This window comes from Pelophylax lessonae (genome assembly GCF_965119305.1).
Source record: "Pelophylax lessonae genome assembly, chromosome: 8".
In the NCBI taxonomy this organism is placed as follows: Eukaryota; Metazoa; Chordata; class Amphibia; order Anura; family Ranidae; genus Pelophylax; species Pelophylax lessonae.
This window is the reverse complement of record NC_138775.1, coordinates 70,120,164-70,146,476: the sequence shown is the minus strand read 5'-3', so window position 1 is coordinate 70,146,476 and position 26,313 is coordinate 70,120,164. Positions and strand designations below refer to the sequence as shown.

The window sequence follows — 26,313 nt, the reverse complement described above, 5'->3', positions numbered from 1 at the left end:
CTATACTGGTATGGACTCGGTAATGTGTTAGGATGATATGGACTGGGTAATGTGTTAGGATCTATACTGGTATGGATTCGGTAATGTGTTAGGATGATATGGACTGGGTAATGTGTTAGGATCTATACTGGTATGGACTGGGTAATGTGTTAGGATGGAAAGGATGCCACATTGTTTTATGTAAATGAAAACTATCACCCTACAGAGGGCTGAATTCAAAGACAGGTGAATTAAGTGTGAAATGTGCTCAGGTGTGACCATACAAAAAATGTAATATGTAAATATAAATAAAGTGTAAGGTGTAAATAAGTACAAGAAAACCTAATTATACCAGATAGTATAATCGTACTTATTTACACCTTGCACTTTATTTATATTTCCATATTCCATTTTTTGTATGGTCACACCTGAGCACATTTCACACTTTAGAATTGCAGGGAATTGTGATGAGAATTTTAAACTTTAGGCAGAAGTAGTGCAGCTGAATGGGAGAATTATTCCAACTCTGCTACTTTGGCCTCAAGTTTTCAATTCCCTTTTCAATTTCCTGTAATTCTCTCTTTATGAAGTAGACCCTATAATCTGATAAGTAGGCGGAGATTAATTATTCGGAGTGGGCGGAGCTTCAGGGAAGTGGGTGTGGTAAGTAATTGATAGCTGCGCTGCAAAGTGTCCCTGGAAATTTTTTTCAAATGTTGGCAACTATGCAATTGTAATTGAGCCCTTAATAAGCAAAAAAATTCACCTAGGAAAATGATCACAAAATCACTGTGTGCTAAACTTTTTTTTTTTTATTAGCTTATTTTTCTTTTTAAAATGTCTGAAAATATGTATGTAACATTATTTACAAATCATAAATAAAAACACAGGGTTAACAAGAAATAACAATTAAAAAAACGTACGTTCCCAGCAGTGCTAAAAAGTTGTTTCATAGACTTTTTTAAAAAATGGGTCTACGGCCATTTAAACATGCAGAAGGTGCTTTATCTGGGGTCTCTTCACATATGGAGTATATGGATTGTTCTGGTACAAATTGCTTAATACTTCACATAAATACAACACTTGATTAACTTTTTTTCCCCCATCACGATCAGTAAACAACATGCCAAATGGGTAGACACACTCCTGATTGCAATATTCAATATCTGACAGTTACGACAAAATGGCTGTTACTTTCGGGCATCCAAGAGGTTAGAAGTGTAGGAATGATCAATAGCTGCACAAGTTCAGGTCCGGATCCATTTCTGCTGTGGTGAGATCGGTACGGTACTGTAATCACATGTCTGCAGTCATGTGATCTTTCCACTCTGGGCAATAGGTGATAGTCATTAAACTTTTTCACAGATACAATCTGCACTAAACAGGATTTAGAATTTGTTTTCTTAAATACACATATACAAAACAGTAGGCTGAAGAAATTTTGTGCTATCACTGCAGTCTCGAGACACCAGTCCAAAGATCTGCCTATTTGGAGGCACAGGACACAGGTTACGCATTGTACACAAGTACAAATATGGAAATTTACAAAAAATGGGGAACACCACAGATGTTAATATGTAGACATGAGCATGTCAGGAAAGTTACTTGGTTGTCAAACTTCAAATAAACTTTTGTTTTTTCCTTAAAGAAATGTCTATTACAAGTTTTGGAATGTTGACATTTAGACGTTCTCAGGGCATTCCACCTCTTCTGTCGTTTCTCCTTTAGATGCTTGACTTAGAAGCCCCATCCATTTCATCAGTAGTTCCTCATCTTCAACACTAAAAAACAATATTTGCTGGGATTGGCTTAATTTAAACACATGCTTTAAGTCCACCTTATCGCTGGCAGTTGGTAAACTGACATCATAGCCTGGCAGAGGTATGGCACGTTGAGGTCGGACATCCTGCAAGAAAAAAAGGACATTTAGAAGTAATCGTACTGTTGTTTTTACTACTACAACAGGTTATTACCCCATGTCTCTCAATCTTTTCCTGACCAGGCTCACTTTGTGCCTTATTGACCAGATTCTGGTCAGAAAGCTTACCTTTAAAAAATTTAAGGAATTATTGTATTTAGCTCTCCTGACCTTTACATTATCAATATTGGTTGGTGGCTATTGCTATTATGCATATGAATGTATATACTTTACTTCAGTTTCTTGAATGTACGTGTCCTTACACGAGCACATATGCATGGGGTATACACAAACCATTGCAGATGCCTTTATGAGCACTTTATGTGGTTAAAATAGCCAAAGGTGTGGGAATGCATGCTCAATTAGAGCAGGGGTCTCCCAACTTTCTAAACAAAGGGACAGTTTACGGTCCTTCAACCTTTAGGGGGCCAGACTGTGGCCACCGGGAGTAGAAAAAGTTCTGACGGCAGTGGGAAAAAACAATGCACTATCGCTGGTATCAGTGGAAAGAGTTGTGCCCCATAACTGGCTTGAGTGGGAAGAATTGTGTCCCATCCTAGGTGGTGTTGAGCCCCATTGTTCGTGTCATTGGAAGAAATTGTGTCCCATCATTAGTGTCAATGGGAGGAATTGTGTCCCATCATTGGTGTCATTGGGGCCCATCATTGGTGTCATTGGGAGGAATTGTGTCCCATCATAGGAGTCATTGGGCCTCTTTCTTGGTGTCATTGGAAGGAATTGTGCCCCATCATTAGGGTCACTGGGCCTCTTTCTTGGTGTCATTGGAAGGAATTGTGTCCCATCATTAGTATCATTGGGAGAAATTTTGCTCCATCATAGGTGTCATTGGGAGGAATTGTGCCCCATCATTAATGTCAGTGAGGGGAATTATACCCTATTGTTGGTATAAGTAAATTAAATAGTGCTCCATGGGCAAGATCAAAGAAAGCAAAGGCCGCATCTGGCCCCCGGTCTGCAGTTTGGAGACCACTGAATTAGAGAAGGTTAGAATATACACCCCTTGGTGGTGGGGTATTATTGTGTGGGCAGGAGTAACTTCTGATTTGTGACTGGATTTGTGGATAGAACAATTTGCCCCTATCAGCCTTGATGGCCTTATTCCAGACTCACATGATTCCCTTAGAAGTCTAGACTGTGATACCTGGAAATGTTTGCGCCTTTAACAATCAGACCCTATCAACCTTGCTGGTCTAGTCCCAGATCCCCGTGCCTACCCTAGAAATCTAGGCTGGTATACCTGGAAATGATTGCACCTTGAACAATCAGCCCCTATCAGCTTTGCTGGCCTAGTACTAGACCCCCATGGTTCCTCTAGAAATCCAGGCTGAGATACTTGGAAATGTTTGCGCCTTGAAAAATCAGCCCCTATTAGCCTTGCTGGCCTAGTCCCAGACCCTCATGGTTCCCCTAGAAATCCAGGCTGAGTTATTTGGAAATATTTCCCCCTTTAACAGTCAGTTCATATTAGCCTTGCTGGCATAGTTCCAGCCCCCCATTGTTCCCCTAGAAATCTAAGCTGAGATACTTGAAAAATGTTTGCGCCCAAGCCTTTAAGCAAAATCACTTCTAATATAGCTCTGAAATATAGGTAATGATAATCCCGTGTAATATAAAAATGATTTACAAGCATCTTTTACACCCAAATCCATAAAATATGTTCTGGCTATGACTAACTACTGCTACTATTCAGTAATAATTCTAACCATTTAAAAGAGAACAAAATTGCCAACATATGACTATTGGGAAACTAGAACAATGGGGCCCCTCTATCCTAACACAGTGACCCCCTGACAATGACAGCACCATTGCTGTCCACACACACTCATGGAACATGCTCCGGAATGACGAATCACCTTCATCCTCTTGTATTTGTGTATACCGACAATAAAGGGGTCAGGCAGTTTTACGAGGATGGGAAATGACAGGAAGAGAAAATAATACACAGAAAGATAAAAAGCATCATAAAAAGCAGAGACAATATGACACTGAAAAGATCTGCAGGTTCGGAACGGTTGGCAGATAAATTATTTTTACTTTCTGAGTACAGGCTTATAAATCTACATTATCCCCATCCTTCATGGCTTTTGTGATCGGGCTGTAATGAAAACACAAAGATTTTTAACCTGTTGGTTGCTGCACCGACTCACAGTTCCGTCTAAATTTTGCATGCTTGACATAATGTACATGCAGCCAACAAGCAAGGGGTTTGAAATTCTATATGCAGGTATGGGTTGTCACCTCATACATATATGCCCAAAAAAAGAACAGATTCAGGAAATGTAAATAAACAAGCCTCATAAAATGGTTATAGAGTCTAAAAGCATTCATTTCCACATTAAAAATCAAACAAGTCAACACGTTTTGGAAGAAAAAAACATATCCCTTTATTTTAAAATGCTATATATATTACTCCAAAAAATTTAAGGAACACTATGAAAACGAATCAGATCTCAATAGGGAAAAATATAATGCTGGATATCTATACTGATATAGACTGGGAAATGTGTTAGGAACGAAAGGATGCAACACCGTTTGATGGTAATGAAAATGATCAACCTACAGAGGGCTGAATTCAAAGACACCCAGAAAATCAAAGTAAAAAAATGATGCAGCAGGCTAATCCATTTTGCTAAAATTTCATTGCAGCAACATAATGGTACTCAGTAATTTGTATGCCCCCCCCCCCCCACGTGCTAGTATGCATGCTCCCAATGAGACAATGGATGGTGTCCTGGGGTATTTCCTCTCAGATCTGGACCAAGGCATCACTGAGCTCCTGAACAGACTGAGGTGCAACCTGGTGGCGTCAGACAGACTGAAACATGTTGTCCCAGAGGCGTTCTATTAGATTTAGGTATGGCAAGTGTGGGGGGCATTTAATGGTATCAATTCCTTCATAGGAACTGGCTGCATACTCTTTCCACATGAGGTTGGGCATTGTCGTGCACCAGGGGGAACCCAGGACCCACTGCACTAGCTTAGGGTCTGACAATGGGTCCAAAGAATTAATCCTGATACCCAATGGCAGTCAGCCATTGTCTAGCATGTAGAGGTCTGTGCGCCCCCATAGATAATGCTCCCCAGACCATCACTGACTGACCACCAAACCGTTCCTTCTGAATGATGTTACAGGCAGCAGAACGTTCTTCACGGCTTCTCCAGACCCTTTCACATGTCACATGTGCTCAGAGTGAACCTGCTCTCATCTGTGAAAAGCACAGGGCGCTAGTGGCAGACCTGCCAATTCTGATGTTTAATGGCAAATGCCAATCAAGCTCCACGATGCCGAGTAGTGAGCATAGGGCCTACTAGAAGATGTTGGACCCTCAGACCACCCTCATGAAGTCTGTTTCTGATTGTTTGGTCAGACATTCATACCAGTGGCCTGCCAGGGGTCATTTTTTTAGGGCCCTGGCAGTGCTCATCCTGTTCCTCCTTGCACAAAGGAGCAGATACAAGTCCTGCTGATGGATTAAGGACCTTCTTTTGCCCTGTCCAGCTCTCCTAGATTAACTGTCTGTTTCTTGGAATCTCCTCCATGCTCTTGAGACTATGCTGTGAGACACAGCAATCCTTCTGGCAATGGCACATATTGATGTGCCATCCTGAAGGAGTTGGACTGCCTGTGCAACCACTATAGGGTCCAGGTATCACCTCATGCGACCAGTAGTGACACTGACCCTAGCCAAATGCAAAACTAGTAAAAAACAGTCAGAAATGATTGAGTTGGGGAAAAAAGTGTCAGTGGCCTCCACCTGTAAAACCATTCCTGCTTTGAGGGTTGTCTCATTGTTGCCAATCTGGTGAACCTGTTGTTCATTTTATTAACACCAAAGCAGATGATACTGATTAACAACCCCCTATGCTTCTTCACTGATCAGATCAATATCCCAGGAGTTTAACTGACTTGATGCTATACTCTGATTAAAAAGTGTTCCTTTCATTTTTTGAGCAGTGTAAGATGGAGAAAAATGACTCTAGACATATCCCTGGTCACTTTTATCAAATTCTACTATTATGTGTTCCTATTCTTCCATGTACAGTGTCTCACAAAAGTGAGTACACTACCCCCCTCACATTTTTGTAAATATTTAAAAATCTTTTAAAATCTTTTCATGTGACAACACTGAAGAAATTACACTTTGCTGCAATGTAAAGTAGTGAGTGGTGGGAGTGTCATGGTCTAGGGCTGCATGAGTGCTGCCGACACTGGAGAGCTACAGTTCACTGAGGGAACCATAAATGCCAACATGTACTGTGACATACTGAAGCAGAACATGATCCCCTCCCTTCGGAGACTGGGCCACAGGGCAGTTTTCCCTTACATGATAACAACCCCAAACACACCTCCAAGATGACCACTGCCTTGCTAAGGAAGCTGAGGGTAAAGGTGATGGAGTGGCCAAGCATGTCTCCATACCTAAACCCTATTGAGTATCTGTGGAGCATCCTCAAATGGAAGGTGGAGGAGCGCAAGGTCGCTAACATTCACCAGCTCTGTGATGTCATCATGGAGGAGTGGAAGAGGACTCCAGTGGAAACCCATGAAGCTTTGGTGAACTCCATGCCCAGGATGGTTAAGGCAGTGCTGGAAAATATAGTCACAAAAAAGTGCAGCGCTCTCCTTTAATAAAGTGCTGTCAAATAATAGTGCATAAATAAATATCTGACAACAGTGTAAAAATCATCTTTATATAATAAATTAAGGTGAGTCCATATTTTCTTTTAAATATATATACAGTCCGTCAGTACATTTTTTAATGTCCGTGAAAAAAAGGTTGCAGTCCCATACACTAGAAACTGTTCAGTAATTGTCTCTGATCACCACAGTGCCCTTCACCCCACCTATGGGTGTCTTCTCACCTGCTTGAATGGACCTTATTAATTAAAGGAGGTCTATATGAGCCTTGCAGTGTTATAAGTGGCACCGCTCCCACTGGCTGTACATGGTATCAATCATTTAAGAGGCAAGAGGAAAGAACCATAGTGCAAATCGCCAATCTAAAGTATTTATTGCCATTTTAAAATCCAATCACATTTCAGTAGTAAAAAACAAGCATTTCACAATACAATCCACTGCACACACAGCTCCACCTTGTCCCAGCGTGATAACATCACCGCCCACCTCTCGTGTAGCGCCCAATGGGCTTTCTCAAAGGTTCAGGCTCTGAACCTTTGAGAAAGCCCATTGGGCGCTATATGTGAGGTGGGCAGGAACATATTTACGCTGGGACAAGGTGGAGCGGTCTATGCAGAGGATTGTATTGTGAAATGCTCTTTTTTACTACTGAAATGTGAGTGGATTTTTATATGGAAATAAATACTTTTTATTAGCGATTTGAACTATGGTTCTTTCTTCTTGGCTCCTATAAGATTGAAACCACACTGAGAGCCACAGATTTGGAATGTACAGCCAGTGGGAGCAGTGCCACCTATAACACTGCAAGGCACATATAGACTTTTAAATAGTGAGGTCTATTCAAACAGGTGAGAAGGCACCCATAGGTGGGGTGAAGGGCACTGTGGTGATCAGAGGCAATTACTGTGTAAAGTTCCTGGTGTATAGAACTGCAAACTTTTGTTTCACGGATATTGAATATTTTATTGATGGACTCAATATATATTTAAAAGAAAAGAGGCAATTTATTATATATAGATCATTTTTAAACAGTTTTCAGATATTAAGTAATGCACTATAATTTGAATGCACTTTATTGAAGGAGAGCGCTGCACTTTGTGACTATATATATTTATTGCATTTTGTACCGGTTGTTGGATGCACAGTGGTGCTAGCGGCTTCCTATAGTATTTAGAGTTGAGTAATAGGTGGTTAATACACAGAGATAGTGCGAAGTTTTTTCACATTTATATAGTGTTGCAAAATAATGATGGCCACACAAAATATTGACACTTTGGGCCCAATTTGGACATTTTCACTTAGGTGTGTACTTTTGTTGCCAGCGGTTTAGACATTAATGGCTGTGTGTTGAGTTATTTTGAGGGGACAGCAAATTTACACTGTTATACAAGCTGTACACTCACTATTTTACATTGCAGAAAAGTGTCATTTCTTCAGTGTTGTCACATGAAAAGATATAATAAAATATTTACAAAAATGTGAGGGGTGTACTCACTTTTGTGAGATACTGTACATTGCTGAGGGCAGAAGGAAGCACGTCATTTTCATTCCTTGCATTAGCCAAGGGTCTCCTTCTCTATGCATCTTTGAACCTATTTCACAATGTTTAGACCAGTGTTTCTCAACTCCGGTCCTCAAGGCACACTAACAGGCCAGATTTTAAGTATTACCTTGGGGAGATGCAGACTAGAATACTGCAATCACTGAGCAGCAAATTATATTGCCTGTGATGTATTTCAGATATCTTGCAAACCTGGCCTGTTAGTGTGCCCTGAGGACCGGAGTTGAGAAACACTGGTTTAGGCACAGCAGAAAATACCTGGTTAGAAACACCCACTTAGATTGTTTTCCCCTACATGGTTGTGACTTTTTTTTTTTTTTTTAATTATAACAACCCTCCCAGTTGCTGCATTGAGTTTGATGTGCAAGGGGTGTTTACATAATTTTGGTCCCAATTACTTATACTGTGGCATATAACACATGTACGGTTTAGTGACTGAAGATGCTAAGGAAACGATACTAATTGGAAGGTGAAGGAAGACCCCCACAGAGGCGGTCAGGAAAAGAAGACCTATTTTCTGGAGCTGTGAGGCAACTACATCCAGCATGTGAGCAGGAATGAGGTTTCTCACTCCCAGGTCAATGGAGATCGGGGACCATGTAGTCCATTGACTTCTAGTAACTGGATGTCAAATGATGAAGATTATAAGACTTTATTGTAGGTGGTGCTATATAGCAGGGGTATTGAATTAAAATTCAAGGAGGTCCAGTCACTAAAAAAAATTTCCGACCGAGGCCGAATCTCAAGTCTATGTCGAGAAAGATTGTACGCGTCTACTTTCCTTTTCTTGGCACAAGTCACACTCTCTGGTGCTTTTGTTACCGTTTCCTCCACACACTCTGGTAATACTCTATAAATGTAAATTGGATATTCAACCCTTTCAATAGGTGCCCCTACCAGAGAAACTCATTAAATTGGGTTCCCCCATTAGACTACCCCCATAAATCAGTTGCCACCGTCAAAGTACCCCCTTATAGCAGATGTCCCCATCAGAGTGTCCCCTTAAGAAATGTGTTCCAATCAGAGTGCCACCTTACAACATGCATAAAGAAAGGGATGTATTCCAGAGATAAGACTATAATCCTTCCACTTTATAAAACTCTGGTCCGACCGCATCTGAAATATTCTGTCCAGTTCTGGTCGCCAATGTCACTGCGGGTGTCCCAGCAACCAATGACTGCTAAAATGTGGCACTATACTGGCGGCCTGATGGTCCTGACAGGACCGTCTCTCAGTCTGTGTTCGGTCTGCGGGCCGCCATTTAGTGACGGCTTCTATATAGCAATGCATGAAATAACTAGTGGATCTGAGAAATTCATGGGGGAATGATGCTGGAACTTTGTTTTCCACATTCAAGTAAATGCCTGATCTTGTGATGACGGTGTTATTCCTTTTTTTTTTTTCCTTTACAAGTTTTATAAGCAATAGCCGTGGTGTGTTTTTTTGTCTCCAGCTGGGCAGTTAAAGAACTTGTATGATGGAGAGTACAATATCAAAGAATGAAAGATGGCCCTGACAATCTCCCAACACGGCACGTTGACTACTCAGGATGTAGGAGAGAACCTTTGCACAGATATGCAGTACTGTTCAAAAGTTTTAGGCAGGTGTGAAGAAATGTAAAGTAAGAATGCTCTCAAATATATAGATATTTTATTAATTTTTTTTAATCAATTTATAAAATGCACAGTGAGCAAACAGAAAATAAAATGTAAATCAAATCAATATTTAGTGTGACTACCCATTGGCTTCAAACCAGCATAAATTCCTACACTTGCACAAAGTCAGGGATTTTGTAGGAATAGAGTCAGGTGTATGATTAACCAATTATACCAAGAAGGTGCAAATGATTATCAATTTCATATGTAAGTAGAAACCCTGTCATTTACTGAAATGGAATCAGTTGTGTAGGAGGCTTAAAACGGTGAGAAATAGCCAAACTTTGCTTCTAAGATGAAGTTGTGTTCCATGTCACAGGTACACGATGACAGGACTGAACACAGAAACAAGACACAAGGTAAGTTATATTGCATCAGTAAGGTCTCTCCCAGCCAAAGATTTCAAAGCAGACTGGGGTTTCAGGACGTGCTGTTCAAGCTCTTTTGAAGAAACACAAATAAACAGGCAACATTGAGGACCAAAGATACAGCCACAGAAACTTAATTGATGAAAAACACATCATGCTTACTTCCTTTCAACATCAGAAGATGTCCAGCAGCACAGAACTGGAGGAAATCAGTGGGACCCAGATACACCCATCTACGGTCTTGAAAAGTCTGGCCAAAGGTGGTCTTTATGGAGGAATTGTGGCCAAAAAGCCATACCTCCAATGTGGAAAAAAGGCTAAGCAACTCAACTATGTACTAAAACATAGGAACTGGGGTTCAGAAAAATTGCAGCAGGTGCTCTGGACTAATAAGTAAAAAAAAAAAGAAGAAAATTCTGGCTGTAGCAGGAGGCAGTAGCAGGAGGCAGTTTGTTGGCAAAAGGCTGGAGAGCGGTACAATAATGAGTGTCTGCAGGCAACAGTAAAGCATAGTGGAGGTGGTCCTTGCAAGTTTGGGGCTGCATTTCTACAAATGGAGTTGGAGATTTGGTCAGGATCAATGGTGTCATCAATGCTGAGAACTATATAGATGATAATTAACCATCATGCCGTACCATCGGGTAGGTGTGTGATTGGCCCAAACTTTATTCTACAGCAGGACAATGGCCCCAATCATACAGCCAATATCATTAAGAAATATCTTCAGCAAAAAGAACAAGGAGTTCTGGAAGTGATGGTTTGGCCCCCACAGAGCCCTGATCTCAACATCATTGAGTCTGTCTGGGATTACATGAAGAGACAGAAGGATTTGAGGCAGCCTACATCCACAGAACATCTGTGGTTAGTTCTCCAATGTGTGCAAGTGTACCTAGAAGAATTGATGCTGTTTTGAAGGCAAAGGGTGGTCACACTAAATATTGATTTAATTTGGATCTCTCTTCTGCTCATTTATTTTCCATTTTGGTATTTTTTTTTAATGTATCCTTTATATTATTTTTCATAAACAAAAATACACAACCTTAATCATCTGTATACAAAACAAAATCCCCACCCACTCTTTCCTTCCCCCTCCCCTCTACAGTCTTACCACTTACTCCTTTCTCCTCTCTCCCTTTTCCTAAACCTCCTTCTCTTCCTGGGGTATCATCCTCCTTTAGGTTTCCCTTGTCTCAGCTTATTTCCTCATTTTCTTGAACTCCTCCCATCTCTTCCAAATAGCGGATAATCTCTCCATTTGGTCCTCTCTACTACTACACAAGTGTTCCATTTTATATATTTATATATGTACTCAATTCTTTTAAACCAGTTCCTCAGCATAGGGCTCTCAGGGTCCAACCACTTTTTTGGGGATTGCCCCTTTTGCTACATTTATTAAATATGGTACTATAGTTTTATTGAGTTGTTTGTGTTATGAAATAGACAGAGACACGGGTCATCAGCAATCTCCCCTATATATTGTTGAATATTCTGCCAATAATCTTGTATCTTTGGGCACTCCCACCATATGTGTGCCATAGTACCCTTTGAGAGACACCCCCTCCAGCATAATATGTAATTCTCCAACATATATTTATGAGCTTTAACTGGGGTAATGTACCCCCTGGCCAGACATTTATAGTCCATTTCTATCGTATTAGTATCTCTGGCCAGGCCATATATGGCTCTCAGGACTTTGTCTATTTGTTGCTCTTTCAAGCCTATTCCCAATTCTTCTTCCCATCTAAGAATGAATGTCGGTACTCTCGGCTCCCCATCTTCCGTAAGAATTTTGTAGATCCGAGAGATATTATGTTTCAAAACCATCTGGGGATTATACAGACGTTTAAAAGAGGAGTAATCATCCTACGATCTGATAGGTTAGGGCAGTAATGTCACAAAATGTCTTAGCTGCAAATACCGCCAGTTATTCAATGTCATTAGATCCCTCTTGTGTTGCAGTTCCTGATGGGAACATATTTTCCCTTTTTCCATTACATCTTTTATCTGTGCATTTTTATCCTTAATCCCCAAATTGTGTCTCGTTGCCAGGTAAAAAGTATTTTGTCCCCATGAGTGCAATTGATAGTGAATTATATTCACATTTTGTTTGTTCATAAGTTACGTCCCAAACCCTGAACACATTCCTAGTCAATTCATGTGTATTTTCATCTAATATTCTATACTGATACAAAAAATCTAGTAGCGCAAACAAGAATGATAAGCTCACTCCCCAATCACAATCACTGAAAACTTGATAAAATCCAGTAAAGACTGTAGAAATAAATATAAAAAATATATATAAAAAATAGTCCCAACATGGATCAGTCCACCAAAGCAGCGTTGAAAAACGTATGACAAATAACGATATTCACACTGATGTATCCCTTGAGAAATCCTAATCGGTGCAGAAATAAAGGATCACCTTGACCACCACCACTGTGCTCTGAAGGGGGGAAGGTAATGCACACTCACCGACTTCACTGGCCCAGTGATTCTCACCACTGAGCAAACAAGCCACAATACAGCCACTTCCGCTCGGGACTCCGGATTGGGACCAATCAGACCAATGACAGGCTCTGCTGCATCCACTTGGGGTTCCGGGATAGGACCGATAATGGGCTCAATCAAATACAAGGGACATGCAAGGGAAGGAAGGAATAGAGCTCCACTAGTGTGATAACGTATAATACTGGCTTTATTCCAAAATACACAATATATCACACTCACATGACATCAGTTGGATAATCGCATGTCCGGAGGTGTGTACCCATCGGGACCCGTATCCTGACTCCACGTCGCGGATCGCGCCTTCCGGGTGCTCACACTCCTCGTACACTCTGACTTGGTTACGCCGCCTGGCCAGGCATCCGGACATGCGATTATCCAACTGATGTCATGTGAGTGTGATATATTGTGTATTTTGGAATAAAGCCAGTATTATACGTTATCACACTAGTGGAGCTCTATTCCTTCCTTCCCTTGCATGTCCCTTGTATTTGATTGAGCCCATTATCGGTCCTATCCCGGAACCCCAAGTGTATGCAGCAGAGCCTGTCATTGGTCTGATTGGTCCCAATCCGGAGTCCCGAGCGGAAGTGGCTGTATTGTGGCTTGTTTGCTCAGTGGTGAGAATCACTGGGCCAGTGAAGTCGGTGAGTGTGCATTACCTTCCCCCCTTCAGAGCACAGTGGTGGTGGTCAAGGTGATCCTTTATTTCTGCACCGATTAGGATTTCTCAAGGGATACATCAGTGTGAATATCGTTATTTGTCATACGTTTTTCAACGCTGCTTTGGTGGACTGATCCATGTTGGGACTATTTTTTATATATATTTTTTATATTTATTTCTACAGTCTTTACTGGATTTTATCAAGTTTTCAGTGTTTGTGATTGGGGAGTGAGCTTATCATTCTTGTTTGCGCTACTAGATTTTTTGTATCTACATATTGTTTGTATTTACACATATTCTCCTATTCATGTTATTTTATTAAGTAGCAGCATCTGTTATCACACTGTATTAGAGGTAGTTATCCTCTCTAAGCGCTTGGTTGCTTGCAAACTAGGGTTGGTTCCGGGTTGTGTGTAAGCAATTTATACATATAACATTCTATACGGTCTTGGAACCCAAATATTATTACTTAACCGTGTTTTACTTAGTGTGTTTTCTAGTGTTACCCATCTTTTATCACATTTATTCTTTGTCCACTCAACCATAATACCTTTTAAAATCTGGTGCAGCTAGTCCCTCTTGTGTTTTAACCCTAGTCCGTGCTGAGAGCCGTATTCTCGGTTTCTTAATTTGCCATATAAACCTTGATATTATTGTTTCCAGTATCTTAAAATATTTCTGGGGTACAAATATTGGTAACATTTGGAATTTATAGAGAATTTTCAGCAGGATCATCATTTTAATCATGTTTATTCGTCCTACCCAGGAGATTGGCCTTGTTGTCATCTTTCTAATTTCCTTTTTGTTCTCGTTGAGTAATGGGATATAATTTACTTAGTATAGGTTCTATAATGATGATGTTAATTTTATCCCGAGGTAGATTAAATATGTTTTCCCCCAGGTAAATGGGAATTATTTTAGTAGTGCTTGTTTGTCATTCTTGTTCTTATTTACTGTATATTCAGAGTTTCAGATTTTACAGGGTTAACCCTAAAGTTTGAATATCCTCCACATCTTTTTATTTCTGTTATTAAATTCAGCAATGTTATTCTAGGGTTAGAAATGTAAAACAGGACGTCATCGGCATATGCCACTACCTTATGCTCTTCTCTTTCAACCCCCCCCCCATCTCTGTATGGTTGCCAATAATGGCTCTAGTGACAACACAAACAGCAGGGGGGAGAGCAGGCATTCCTGTCTTGTTCCATTGTACATTTCGAACGATGGAGGCAAGCTCCCATTTACTTTTACAGAGGCAGTTGGATGGTTATATAGGGTTTTGATCCACTGAATCATCTTATTTCCCATTTCTTCTATCGTGCTCATCATGAATTGCCAGTCAACCCTGTCAAATGCCTTTTCAGCATCTATCGACAGAAGTAGCGCTGGAGATTGTTCTTTTCCTGATTTTTGTAATTGAAGCAATGTCCTATCCCGTTATCTTTACCCTCTCTCTCTGGGATAAAGCCGGATTAATCTGCATGAGCCTATTTGGGCATCAATTATTTTAGTTTCATAGTCTCTTAGCCAGGACTTTTGCGTATAATTTTGTATCTGTATTTAACAGTGCTATAGGTCTATAACTCGAGCATAGGGTGGTATCTTTCCCCCTTTAGGTATAACTGTGACATAGGCCTGCAATGATTCCCTCCTCGTCTCTCTTCCTTCTCCCAGCCCGTTCATATATCTACTTAGTTTGGGTACTAAAGAGATAGTAAACTCATCTCGCCCTGGACTTTTCCCTGTTACTGTGTTATTTAGTGCTAGTAAAATTTCTTCTTGAGTTATTGGTTCCTCTAAAGCTTGCAACTTATCTACTGAAATTGTGGGAAGATTTGCCTCTGAGATAATCTTGAGGTTTTATCATTCTTTTTAGTTCAGCCTCTTGTGACGCTTTCGGCCTTACTGAGCACAAGGAGCTGTAAAAACTATGATCTACCATCTCCCCTTTATGATTTTTCATTTTTTCTATAAAGTTTACCGCTTTCCTGTTTTTTTACTATTGTTGCTAAATGTTTCCCAAGTTTATTCCCCCATAGGTATCTGTCTTCTATTAATTGTTATTATTATTGTTTGTCTTGTTTCCTGATCCATTAGCTCTTTTACTTTATCCCTTTTAAATAATAATACGTGATGTATTTCTGGGTCTGCTGTTTTCTTATGTTGATGTTCTAGTTCATATATCTGTTATTAATACCCTCATATCCTTTGTCCTTTCCTTATTTTTTTTTGCTCCAATTGAGATCAATATGCCTTATGTGCTTCCCAGATTGTAGCTTCTGACATCCCTGGGGTTTCATTTAACAAAAAGTAGTGCAGTAGTTCATTATTTATTTTACCTTCCACTACTTTATCTTGTATCAGTTCCTCGTTTAACTTCCAGTTACATATCTTATTCTGGGTTTCTATTATCCTCATCTTCAATACTTACTGGAGCCTGATCTGATAAGGGTATTATTTCTATAGATGTCTTAACCACTGCATCCAACCACCTATGATCTACCATTATATACTCCAGTCTAGAGTATGTCTTATGCACTGGGGAATAAAATGTATAATATTTTATCCCTGGATGCTGAATTCTCCATATGTTGACTAATTGAGATTGGTACAATTTCTTCTTCACAGTTTTAAGCTGATAACTTTCATTACCCAGTGCATGTGACGTACGGTTTGTCTTTAGTTCCATACAGAAGTTCAAATCTCCTGCCAAGATTAGTTTGCCTTTTTTAAAATCTTCCAACTTCCCCACAACCCTCTTCAGAAACACTCTTGGATTTTAATTCGGGCTATAGATGTTAGCTAGGGTACACTGTTCCCTGCAGAATCCCCTTCAAGAACATAAACCATCCCTTGGGATCTACCCTCATCTCTCTAAGGAGAACTTTAGATCTTTAGCAAACTCTAATGCAACTCCTTTAGATCTCTTAGCTGTAGAATCCCCAGAGTACCATGTTCGGTGGTGTTTTGAGTACAGTTTAATTTTCATATCATGTGTATATGTGTCTCCTGCGGAGTAAGGTTTCATTTCTTTTAGGCCCTTATGTCTTTTTACTGGGAAGTTTAGCCCTCGTACATTATAGGTTGTATTGTTGTCATGTTTTCTCTCTCTCCGTGCCCCCCTCCTCCACAGCAAGCCCAGAGATTGGGATAAATCTTTAATTTGAAGAGAAGGAGGTTGGCCTGAACAGAGAGAGACGTAATCTGATATGGGGAGATACCTATACTTGAATACTTGGTTCATTATCTCTATTAAATCGTCTTCCTGTGTTGCCTCTGGTAAACCCCGGATTCTCAGATTTTTCCTTTTGTTACGATTTTCCTTATCCTCTATTTTATATGCAATGTTCCTCCGTTCAATCTGTAGGGCTTTCATTTCTTCTTTCAGTTCATTTATTGCTTGAGTATGCGTATCCAGTCTCCTTTCTGTGTCTTCTACTCTTGTTAATATCTCACCCAGGTCACCAGGTAATGTCGCTATGTCTGTTTTAAGAGAGAGTTCTTGTTTGACGAAAACATATCGTCATTTCTAGTTTTGTGGGCAATTGTGTTTTTAAACTCTGATCCTCCATATCTCTGTTTTCCGGGTTGCTTTCGTCTTCTAAATAGGTTTTCGATTGGCTAAGCATGCTTGTTCCCAACGATGGCTTATGCTATCCGCTTTTATTGCTTCCTGTCAACTGTTTCCCGGGGCTCCTAATTGTTTTTCATTGGCCATCTTATCTGTAATCCCTTCTTGGAACATATATTTTTTGATTGTCCTGGGGCTAGCACTTATTTTTGGGGATTTTGTGGCTCCGCTTCTTTTGACTGTTTTTCCCTTCATTGCCGTTTTTATCTTTTTTTTTTCTTCCCCACCTTGGGCTCTTATGCTTTGCTCTTGTCTCCTCTCTTACAGCCACACACCTCCCCTCAAGGCTTTTGCACCCCCTTTTTTGTCTGCCTCTGTAAACTCTTTCCTTCTGCCAGACTTCTCAGATGTGGTTTATATAATCGCATAAACAGAAATATGTCCACCAGATGGAAAAACAAAATGAAAAGGGGGCACTCACCACTCCTCGCAAGTATATGCAGGTATATGCAGCTCTTCAATATAGTTACACATCCTGTAAATTAGTGGACGTGGGAGTGCTGGGTGAATACAGGATGGTTTATTGTAGGGAAATAGGAGGTGATGCCTCTGTGTGTGGCTGCCGGCCCTCGTTAGGGGCTCCGTTGACTCTCCAGCTCTTCTCCTTGTTTATGGCTTGTAGATATAGCCTGTCCGCTGTGGGGTTTTGACCAGGCAGACTCAACTGAAGCGTCTCGGCCAAGCCTTGGAACGAGAGCCTGCCTCCTCATGTCACTTCGGCTCTATTCAGCGTTCTTGGCTCCTTAGGCGGCTCGGCCTGCCAACGCTATGCCACCTCTCGCTCTACTCTCCAGAGTCCGGCACCTTTCTCATTTCTCTTAAAAGTTTCAGGGATTGGTAGCAGGATCTATGATGCTTCGTAAGGCGAGGTAGGGGTGTAGATTCCTCTGTAACTCAAGGACGGTTCCCCTGAGGTTCCTAGCACAAGCTCTGCGCTGGCGCTATGATCTGGCTCCTTCCCCTTCCAGGGTCTTGTTCCATTTTGGTAATTGATAAACTATTAACACTTCTATTTCTGAAAGAATTCTTAATTTACAGCATTTTTTCACACCTGCCTTAAACTTGCTTTTATGTGTACTCCGGTTACTTCTACTTTTTACTTCACACTAATGTCTTTTGAGCTGACCTTCTGAGTGAAGGTATTTCCAAGAGGCACTTCTGAAGCTAAGGGGGCACTGACAAAATGCAGTGATATTACTCTCCTACTTTTTTTTTTTAAAGCGTAACTCCACTTTTGTTGAGAAAAAAATATTCCCCCCTGGGTGATCTATGTACATTGCAAGGGTTATAACAACCTTTGTTGTAGATGCCTTTCTTTTTGTTATTCAGAAGAAATCACTGCTTGTTCCTCTGTGCTGAGTGGGTCTAATAGGACTGGGTTTATTATTATCTATCAGCTGTGGCACCTGCAGAGCACTAATGAGGAAAGCTGCTGGGCCTGCATCCCTTTAGACATGTTCCTATTGGGAGTATCTCTCCAAAAATTACATTTTTATTCCAGGGGATGCCTGAAATCTGACTTGTATCTTAGACAGACTTCTGGGAAAATCTGTGAGCCAGTCACAAAAGCAGGAAATTATGTTTCTGTGGGGGCGTTCTTTACACATTCTGTGTACAGAACAACTCCAGGTAGCCATATTTCCCACAAAAGTGGACTTACCCTTTAATTTAGCTAACTGAAGTTTGTAAACTGGTAGAAGGCCCCAATAGTACCTTTAACCACCAGCAGGTAAAGCTGTGTGCAATTCAAACACCAATTTGGAGAGAATTAAAATATCAATTTAGACAGCTGAAACACTCATCAGGTGTTTACAAACTTTTTTTGACCACAGCGGGTGACTATACTGTTTCCATCTTTGTTGGCAGCCGTTATTCAGACTAGTCACTTTCTGTTTTTATTTTGCATTCAATGCTTCATTGATTTTTTTTTCAAGCAAATGTTAAAAATGATATGTGCTATTATGTAGCAGTGCAGAAAAAAACATTTACAAAAAAGGATCCACAAAGGAGTGAAATCATTTGAAATACAATCCAAATTGAAAATCTAACCTTTATACTCCAGTTTTCATTTTTGAATGGGTCTCAAATTATAAAACTTAAAAACGTAAAAAGGAAAAAAAACAATATAACTTTTTTCTTTGCATTTTCAAAATAAAACAGAACAAGCTGTATCTGCACAAGCAGAAGTTACTGTGTGATAAAATGGTAATCCATTTCTGATGCAGCTGTATAACAAACATTTGCATGTACTTCTTACTCTGAAAAGTACATTAGGGCAAGTCACACGTTTTATTCTTGCTTTGGCAGAAGTGGCGTTTATATGATCACCTTGAGAAGCATGCAAATGGAAGAGCTGAAACGCGTGAAAGTAATTCCTACGCCACGTCTCACTCTCCCGTTCAGAGGGAGCATAAAGTTTACGATTGCCGAGCACAGGAGAGACCCTTACTATGGTGTTTAGGTTACAGGCAGGATAATTAAACGGCTATTTTTTGAAGATGTAATATTTATCTTGGTATAGAATAAAACGCCAGATGGCTCTGAGTACTCAAACTATTACAAACACCTTTATATACCTATATATTATGGATGTGCACATTTATGTCAGCACTGAGAATATATTTTCTTCAAGGTTCATTCCAAATCAAAGTAAAGACAACCCTGAGCAGGTAAACAAGGGAGAGGATGGCCAGGCCTTGGGCTGCAGTCTCCTAGACTCATAAACCAAAAACTGGAACTCCAAAACCTTTTTGTTAGGTATGGATAGGCTGAAGAAGGTTTAGAAGCTCTGTCAGGTTTTTATTGTTTTTTTTATTCTTCCCAACATTTTCTGTCCTAGTGACACCTGTCAGGAAGTGAGGGGAAACCTCCCCAATGGGGACAGCAAAAAAAACTTTGAAGTAGTGTTAACCTCCAACAGTCAATCCGAAATAAAAAACAATTTTCGCTATTTTTTATATAAGGGGCTTTCTTGTGCGCTTCTTGTGACTCCTCACCCTGCGTCTGTGCATTGTTCCACGTGGCATCTTGGTAACATAGTGGCTTTTAAACAGCAGCACTAACTTCTTTATTTAGCTGTTCATGTTGCAGGAAATACTGCTGTAATCTGGAAGCTAATGCAACAATATTGAGCCTCTCTATTAGCAGGCAAGAGAAGGCCAAATAGCTGGCTGTCAGCTCTTGGATCACTATATCTCTGCCTACACCAAGAGAAGACTGGCTCCATCAATTTTGGTATACCTGCGAACTAGAATAAGGAGGAGACCCTGTTACTTATAAGCTAGGATCAAAACGCAATACTACCTGGGGCTTTATTTTGGTTGTACAAGAGGAACATAGTAGCCCTAGGTACTGATTCAGTGGGTACTTATTTACACATCTTTCCCCAGCTGAGTTTTTTCAGCACTATTCTGTCTCTTTTCATAAAATACAACGTTGAATTAATAGAAATAATCTCATCCAATGCTTGCTTTATGTATACCTTATTTGGGTTGCTGTAGTTTCTTACTCTCTGTCACCTGCTTTGAACTATCACAACCCTTACTCCCCTGGGGTATTTTTAACCTCTGCTCTGTTCTCTTTGTAGAAAACCAGTAGCCAGGCCATAGACACTGAAGAACTTGCATATTCTTAATATGCAGCAAATGAGCTTATAACAAGCTCTTACTGACCCATGTAGCTACAGTCACTGTGAAGCAATTCATCCTCAAAGTTCACAGACAAAGTACTCAAGTTATCCAAGTCTCTCTCTCAAATGTTCACTTTGCTATCTCCTTCTAGAATGAAAGGCTTCTAAGTCACTGTTTGGAGGGGAGGGGAAAGCAGTGGAAGCTGAGCAGCTGAGAGAATGTCTCCAGTGCTTCTGTTTTGAACTTTGAGGATAAATAGCTTCACATTGACTGCAGCTACAGAGGTCAATGAGAGCTTACTTTAAAGCTCTTTGTTAAGATTATGTAAATACTTGAATATCCATAGCCTGGTCACAATGTCACTTTAAATGGACTAAATGGAAAATTATATAAGCAGAATGAGATCCCATTTCAAAGAAAACCTGTATTAGAAGAAATACAAAGCCTATTTATTTGACCTGACCAGCATCTGGGTATATCCCGCTCTTCCACTCAAAATAACAATCGGACCTTGGCTTTCAATTGACTGATAAAGAGAGAAGATTCCCAATTTCGCACAAAAATCTTCAACTGCAACCAGGGTGTAGTAGACCAGTTATAAGATTCTCGTCTGTTGGTACAGGGTCCCCACCACTCTTCATCAAAGCTTCCCCCAAAGACTTAGATCCTGTTGGCGGTATGGAGCGGAGGGTGGCACGATGGTCCATATTTTCTGGAAATTCCCAGGAATCCAGCCGTTCTGGCAGGAGGAATAATTGACTGGAATAATTAAACAGCTTACGGGTGTTGAGTTAACTGGCAACCCTGCGGCAAGTCTGTTGCATTTGTCAACAAGACCTGTCAGAAAATGCAAGGCCTTTACCATTACCTTACCATTCAGGTAATGAATGCGTCTAAGGCTTGTATCCTTTCTACACTGGAAACATGTGAATCTGCCTTCATCCCTTTGGTTTTCCAGGGTCAATGACCTCAGGAACATGGAAAATCTCATGGCTACTTTGTACAACACGGAGGGTACTTTCCATGAAACCTGGAGTCCATGGCCTATCTTAATGAGTTTACACAACCTGCGTTACATGTTTTAGTCTACTTGTATTTCTCTCCGGGAGAGTCCTACCTTTCTCCACAACCTGGCTTTTCTATTTCTTACTAACGCTTCCTGAACCCCGTTCTTCCCTCTTCCCTCCCTTATTCTCTTCTTCCTTTCCCTACCTACCTCACTTTTTCCCCACTTCGTTATCTAGATTTGCCGTATGACCGTCTGCCAGGTACGTATACAGGTATGTTTTCCCGTGTATCAGCCTTTTTTAGTAGCATCAAGATTTGGCTTTTTGTGTGCTCCCCTATCCAGAACTATGTTTATATGCTGTGCTTCACTTTAATTCTTTATTTGTATTTCATTACACATTACTGAAGGAGTCATTTTCTATGTCAAATAAGTTACCGTTGGAACTGCTATATTACCTGACTGTATAGTATTTAGATGATGTGCTCAAACTGCGTGCTCTATTATTTTCATCGCCATCTACTGTTCGAGACTACTTTGTTTCCCAGCTTAATTTTGTATTCATTGCCTATGGTATGATGCAATTTTTTGCTCAATAAAGGAATTTAAAAAAAAAGTCATTTTTATGTTATCACATTTTTAATCTCAGTACTTTCTGATACACTTACCTGGAACAAGAATCTAAGCAGTAAAATCCTAATCTTCATGCTTTTGTGTGACTCAAAATGTCAGCATAACAGACAGGCAACTAGCATTTTTAGAAAGAGATCAGTGATACATATGATTCTCTTAGTGCAGGTTTAATTTTTAAAGTAGACCTAGCACCTCCATCTACTGGCTAAAAATGGATTTTTGTAAAATCTTACCGTAAAATCCTTTTCTCTTAAGCTCATTGACAGACGTAGTCCTCCTTGATTAATATCAACTCGGGTTATACTGCCCTCTACAGGAGTAGGACTAGACAGGAAAGAAAACGTTCTGGCCACACCCTAGGGGCAGTCCCAGAGGGTATATCCTCTCACTTCCTGCTACAGCAAATCAGTTATGTCACAAAGCAGTGTTTAGAGAATTTAACCCAACCCAACTCAAAAACAGAGGGGCGGGTACTACGTCTGTCAATGAGCTTAAGAGAAAAGGATTTTACGGTAAGATTTTACAAAAATCCATTTTTCTCTGTCGCTCATTGACAGACGTAGTCCTCCTTGATTAATATCAACTTGGGACGTCCCAAAGCAGTGCCACAAATGAGGGGTGGGAAAATGGAAATCAAAATCCAATCTAGAAGGCCCAACCGGTGCCAACTAGAAGTTTTAAAGGCTCATCAATCATGCGATGAGACTCAACTGAAATTCCAACGGAAAAAAGCCCTCGAGGTAGACCACCGGTCTCCTCAAATTGTGGCCTGCAAAACCTTGCGGCCAAATGAGGCATCCGCCGATGCCATCACATCAACTTTATAAAATTTTGTAAAGGTATGAACCGACGACCAGGTAGCCGCCTTGCCCACCTGGACCACCTTAACAGGGAATGGATGATTCCGACCCTTAATAGAATAAGCCTGTACCACCGTCTGTCTAATCCATTTGGAGATAGTCGTGGCAGATGCAGGCAACCCCTTTCTGGGGCCATCCGTGATCACAAAAAAGTGAATCCGTCTTACGGAACGATTCCGTAGTCTCCAGGTATACCCTGATTGCCCGAACTACATCCAAGGAATGCAACGCATATTCCTGAGGATGATTGGGCTTAGGACACAAGGAAGGTAGCACAATATCTTCATTCAAATGAAAATCTGAAACCACCTTAGGAAGAAAGGATGGCTTCGGATGAAGAACTACCTTATCCCTATGAACCACTAGATATGGGGAATGGCATGATAATGCAGCCAGTTCTGACACACTGCGTGCAGAAGTGATAGCCACCAAGAAGGCCACCTTCTGGGATAATGTAAGCAAGGGAATCTCCCTGATACTTTAAAAAGGGAGGTTTCTGAAGAACCGACAAACACCAAATTAAGATCCCAGGGCGGTAAGGGCGCGCGCACTGGCGGAGCCAAGTGCCGCACCCCCTGGACACCAAGGAATGAGTAGCCCAAGGCTTCTGAAAGAAGATTGCTAATGCTGAAACCTGACCCTTGATAATGCTCAAGGATAGTTTCTGCTCAACCCCCTTTTGCAGAAAAGCCAAGATTCGGGTCACCGAATAGGTACGTGGGGGAAATTCCAAAGATTCACACCACGCGATATAAGTCTTCCATGTGCGATAATAGACTTTGCTGGAAGTCGCTTTCCTTGTTTTAATTAGAGTAGGAATAACTGAAGCTGACAACCCTCTGTCCTTCAGTACCTGGGTCTCAATAGCCAGGCCATTAAAACCAGCGACTGTAAAGCACGATGGAAGATCGGTCCTTGAGACCGCAGATCCTCCCTGAGAGGAAGTCTCCAAGGAGCGTCCGCGACTAGCCTGTCCAAGTCGGCGTACCCGGCTTGACGAAGCCAGCTCGGAATTTCCAGGATAACTGGAGCTCCCTCCACCTCTGTCCTGCGGAGAAATCTCAGCAGCAATTTGAGAGGGGGGAAGACATATAGTAGCTGATACTGCCTTTACAGGCCGTTCAGCGCGTCTGCTGCGTCCGCTAGAGGATCGCGGGTGCGAGCCCTGTTGAGCCAACCTACCAACAGATCCATATCCGGGGTGCCCCAATGAAGGGACAGCTGGTGAAATACCTCTGGATGAAGAGACTATTCCTCTTGATCCAGAATCTGACGGCTGAAATAATCTGCCTGTCCACCTCCGTGATAAATATCGCGGAGAGAACTGGAACAACTGTTCCCCCAATAAGAATGTTGGCCACTTCTATGGCCGCCAGGGCACTCTTGGTGCCCCTTGGTGATCGCCATAAGTCCTGACCGTGGCATAGTCCGATTGGATCCGAACCGGGCTGCCCTGGAGCTGCTCGGTCCAGTAAATCAGAGAAAGTCTGATTGCTCTCAGTTCCAACACATTTATTGGTAACCTGGAATTTATCAGAAGAAATGACTTCCCCTGGCTGAGCATCGGAGACCGAAGCCATCAGACCAGAGCCTCCCTGGTCCGCTCACTCAATCGGATCCGATTGTCCAGGGAATCGGGATTCCGATTCCATATGGGAAGAATCTCCTCTTTGGAGAATTCGGGTATGAGACTGGGCAAACGGTACTGCCTCTAAGGAGGCGACCATCAATCCCAGCCAGTTGACGGACAGCAACATCTGAATCATTGACTGAATCTTCTGGAGTTTCTCCGCATGGAGAAACACTCTTGCCAAGGATGTATCCAAAATTAGGCCCAGATAGTTCAGTCTCCTGGTGGGAACCAGGGATGATCTTTGGGAAAAGCAACGAAAACGCTGATGTCCTGCGAAGATGGGGATATGAGGATAGGCATCCTAAATGTCTATGGACGCCAGGAAATCCCCCTGATGCAGGGAGGCCACCACTGTATGGATGGACTCCATCTCTTCCAAGACCAGAATTGGACGCACCTAGCCCTTTTTCCTGGGCATTGTGAACAAGTTCGACTAGAACTCCTCCAAGGAATGGGAACTACCACTGCTTGTTGTATCAAGCTGTCCCCCGCAAAGCTTTTTAAGCGACCCGGGGATGTCGAATATTGGAAGGGAAGAATTGCACCGGTGGGAGTGATCGAAACTCGATCTTGTATCCCGACCATATGACCTTGCGAACCCCTTTATCCGTGATTCTGGAAAGCCCTGGATCCGGAAACCGGTGAAGACGTCCCCCCACCCCAGAGATGGGTGGGGCCCATTCTGTCAATCCAACGGGATAACAGTGGTTTTATTTAGTCTGGAAATCGGTGAGTCCACTATTGGTGGTACCGTCCATCTTTGAAATGAGGGATTCCTCAAAATGATAGCGCCTAGCAATGCGTTTGGAAATAGCAGGGCTCATTTACGGACGACCCTATTTGGGCAAGGGAAACCCGTCACCATTTTTGGTAGGCTTGCTAGTACCAAAAAAGGAATATGTGTCTCAGCTACCTCTGCCGGTGTAACCTCAAGATTTAAGGTTTCCCGGACAGACACAACTAGTGCTTCCACCAATGCTTCTTGTGCTATGGCGGAGGCAGAAGCGTCCTCCTTACTGTCTGAGGAGACCGTACCTGAGACAACAACCCCAGAAAAGGGACTGCAATGACCAGCTCAGAATCCGTATCTGAGGTATCAGATGACATAGGGGTAGGCGGGGGTCGCTCTTCTTGACCCCCGTCCCTGACAGGCTACCTCCCCCCGGGATACCAAAGACTCCAAAACGCTGATAATGCATCATCACAAGTGGGGTACTGGAGGGTCCTGCGGCCACCCTGAGGGGATCAGGTGGGGATATATGTGTGGCAGGGTTCATGTAACAAGACACTTGCCAGCAAACACAAAAAAATTAATTGCAAGAAAAAAATTTTTTTTTAACTTAGTCCCCCAGCGCAGTAGCGCCCCTCAGTTTACCTGCTTGGATCCCTCAGAAAGAGAGAGAGAGAGAGAGACCCCAAGGCTCACCTGATGCACAGAAGTTTCTTATCAACCTGCTTCCAGCACCGTCTGTTACAGACAGGAAGTCTTTGGCTTGCTTTCCCTGGGCCAAGGAGGCGGCTCCGCCCCTTTACACGCCTTCCGGCGCCTCCCAATTACTCCACGAGGTGTTTGGTCACCTCAAACATGGCCGCCCCCATGCTGGAGACACG

At 41.7% G+C, this 26,313-nt stretch overlaps 1 protein-coding gene across 1 annotated transcript in view; it reads right to left on the bottom strand.

Annotated features, from left to right (window-relative positions):
- Window positions 1-789: 789 nt before the first annotated feature.
- The window catches only part of FGD3 (FYVE, RhoGEF and PH domain containing 3), a 429,081-nt gene continuing 403,557 nt past the window's right edge, over window positions 790-26,313 (bottom strand). The window contains exon 19 of the mRNA XM_082266526.1: window positions 790-1,885. Coding sequence (XP_082122652.1) covers window positions 1,661-1,885 — 225 coding nt within the window. The 3' untranslated portion in view covers window positions 790-1,660. The remainder of the gene's footprint in view (window positions 1,886-26,313) is intronic.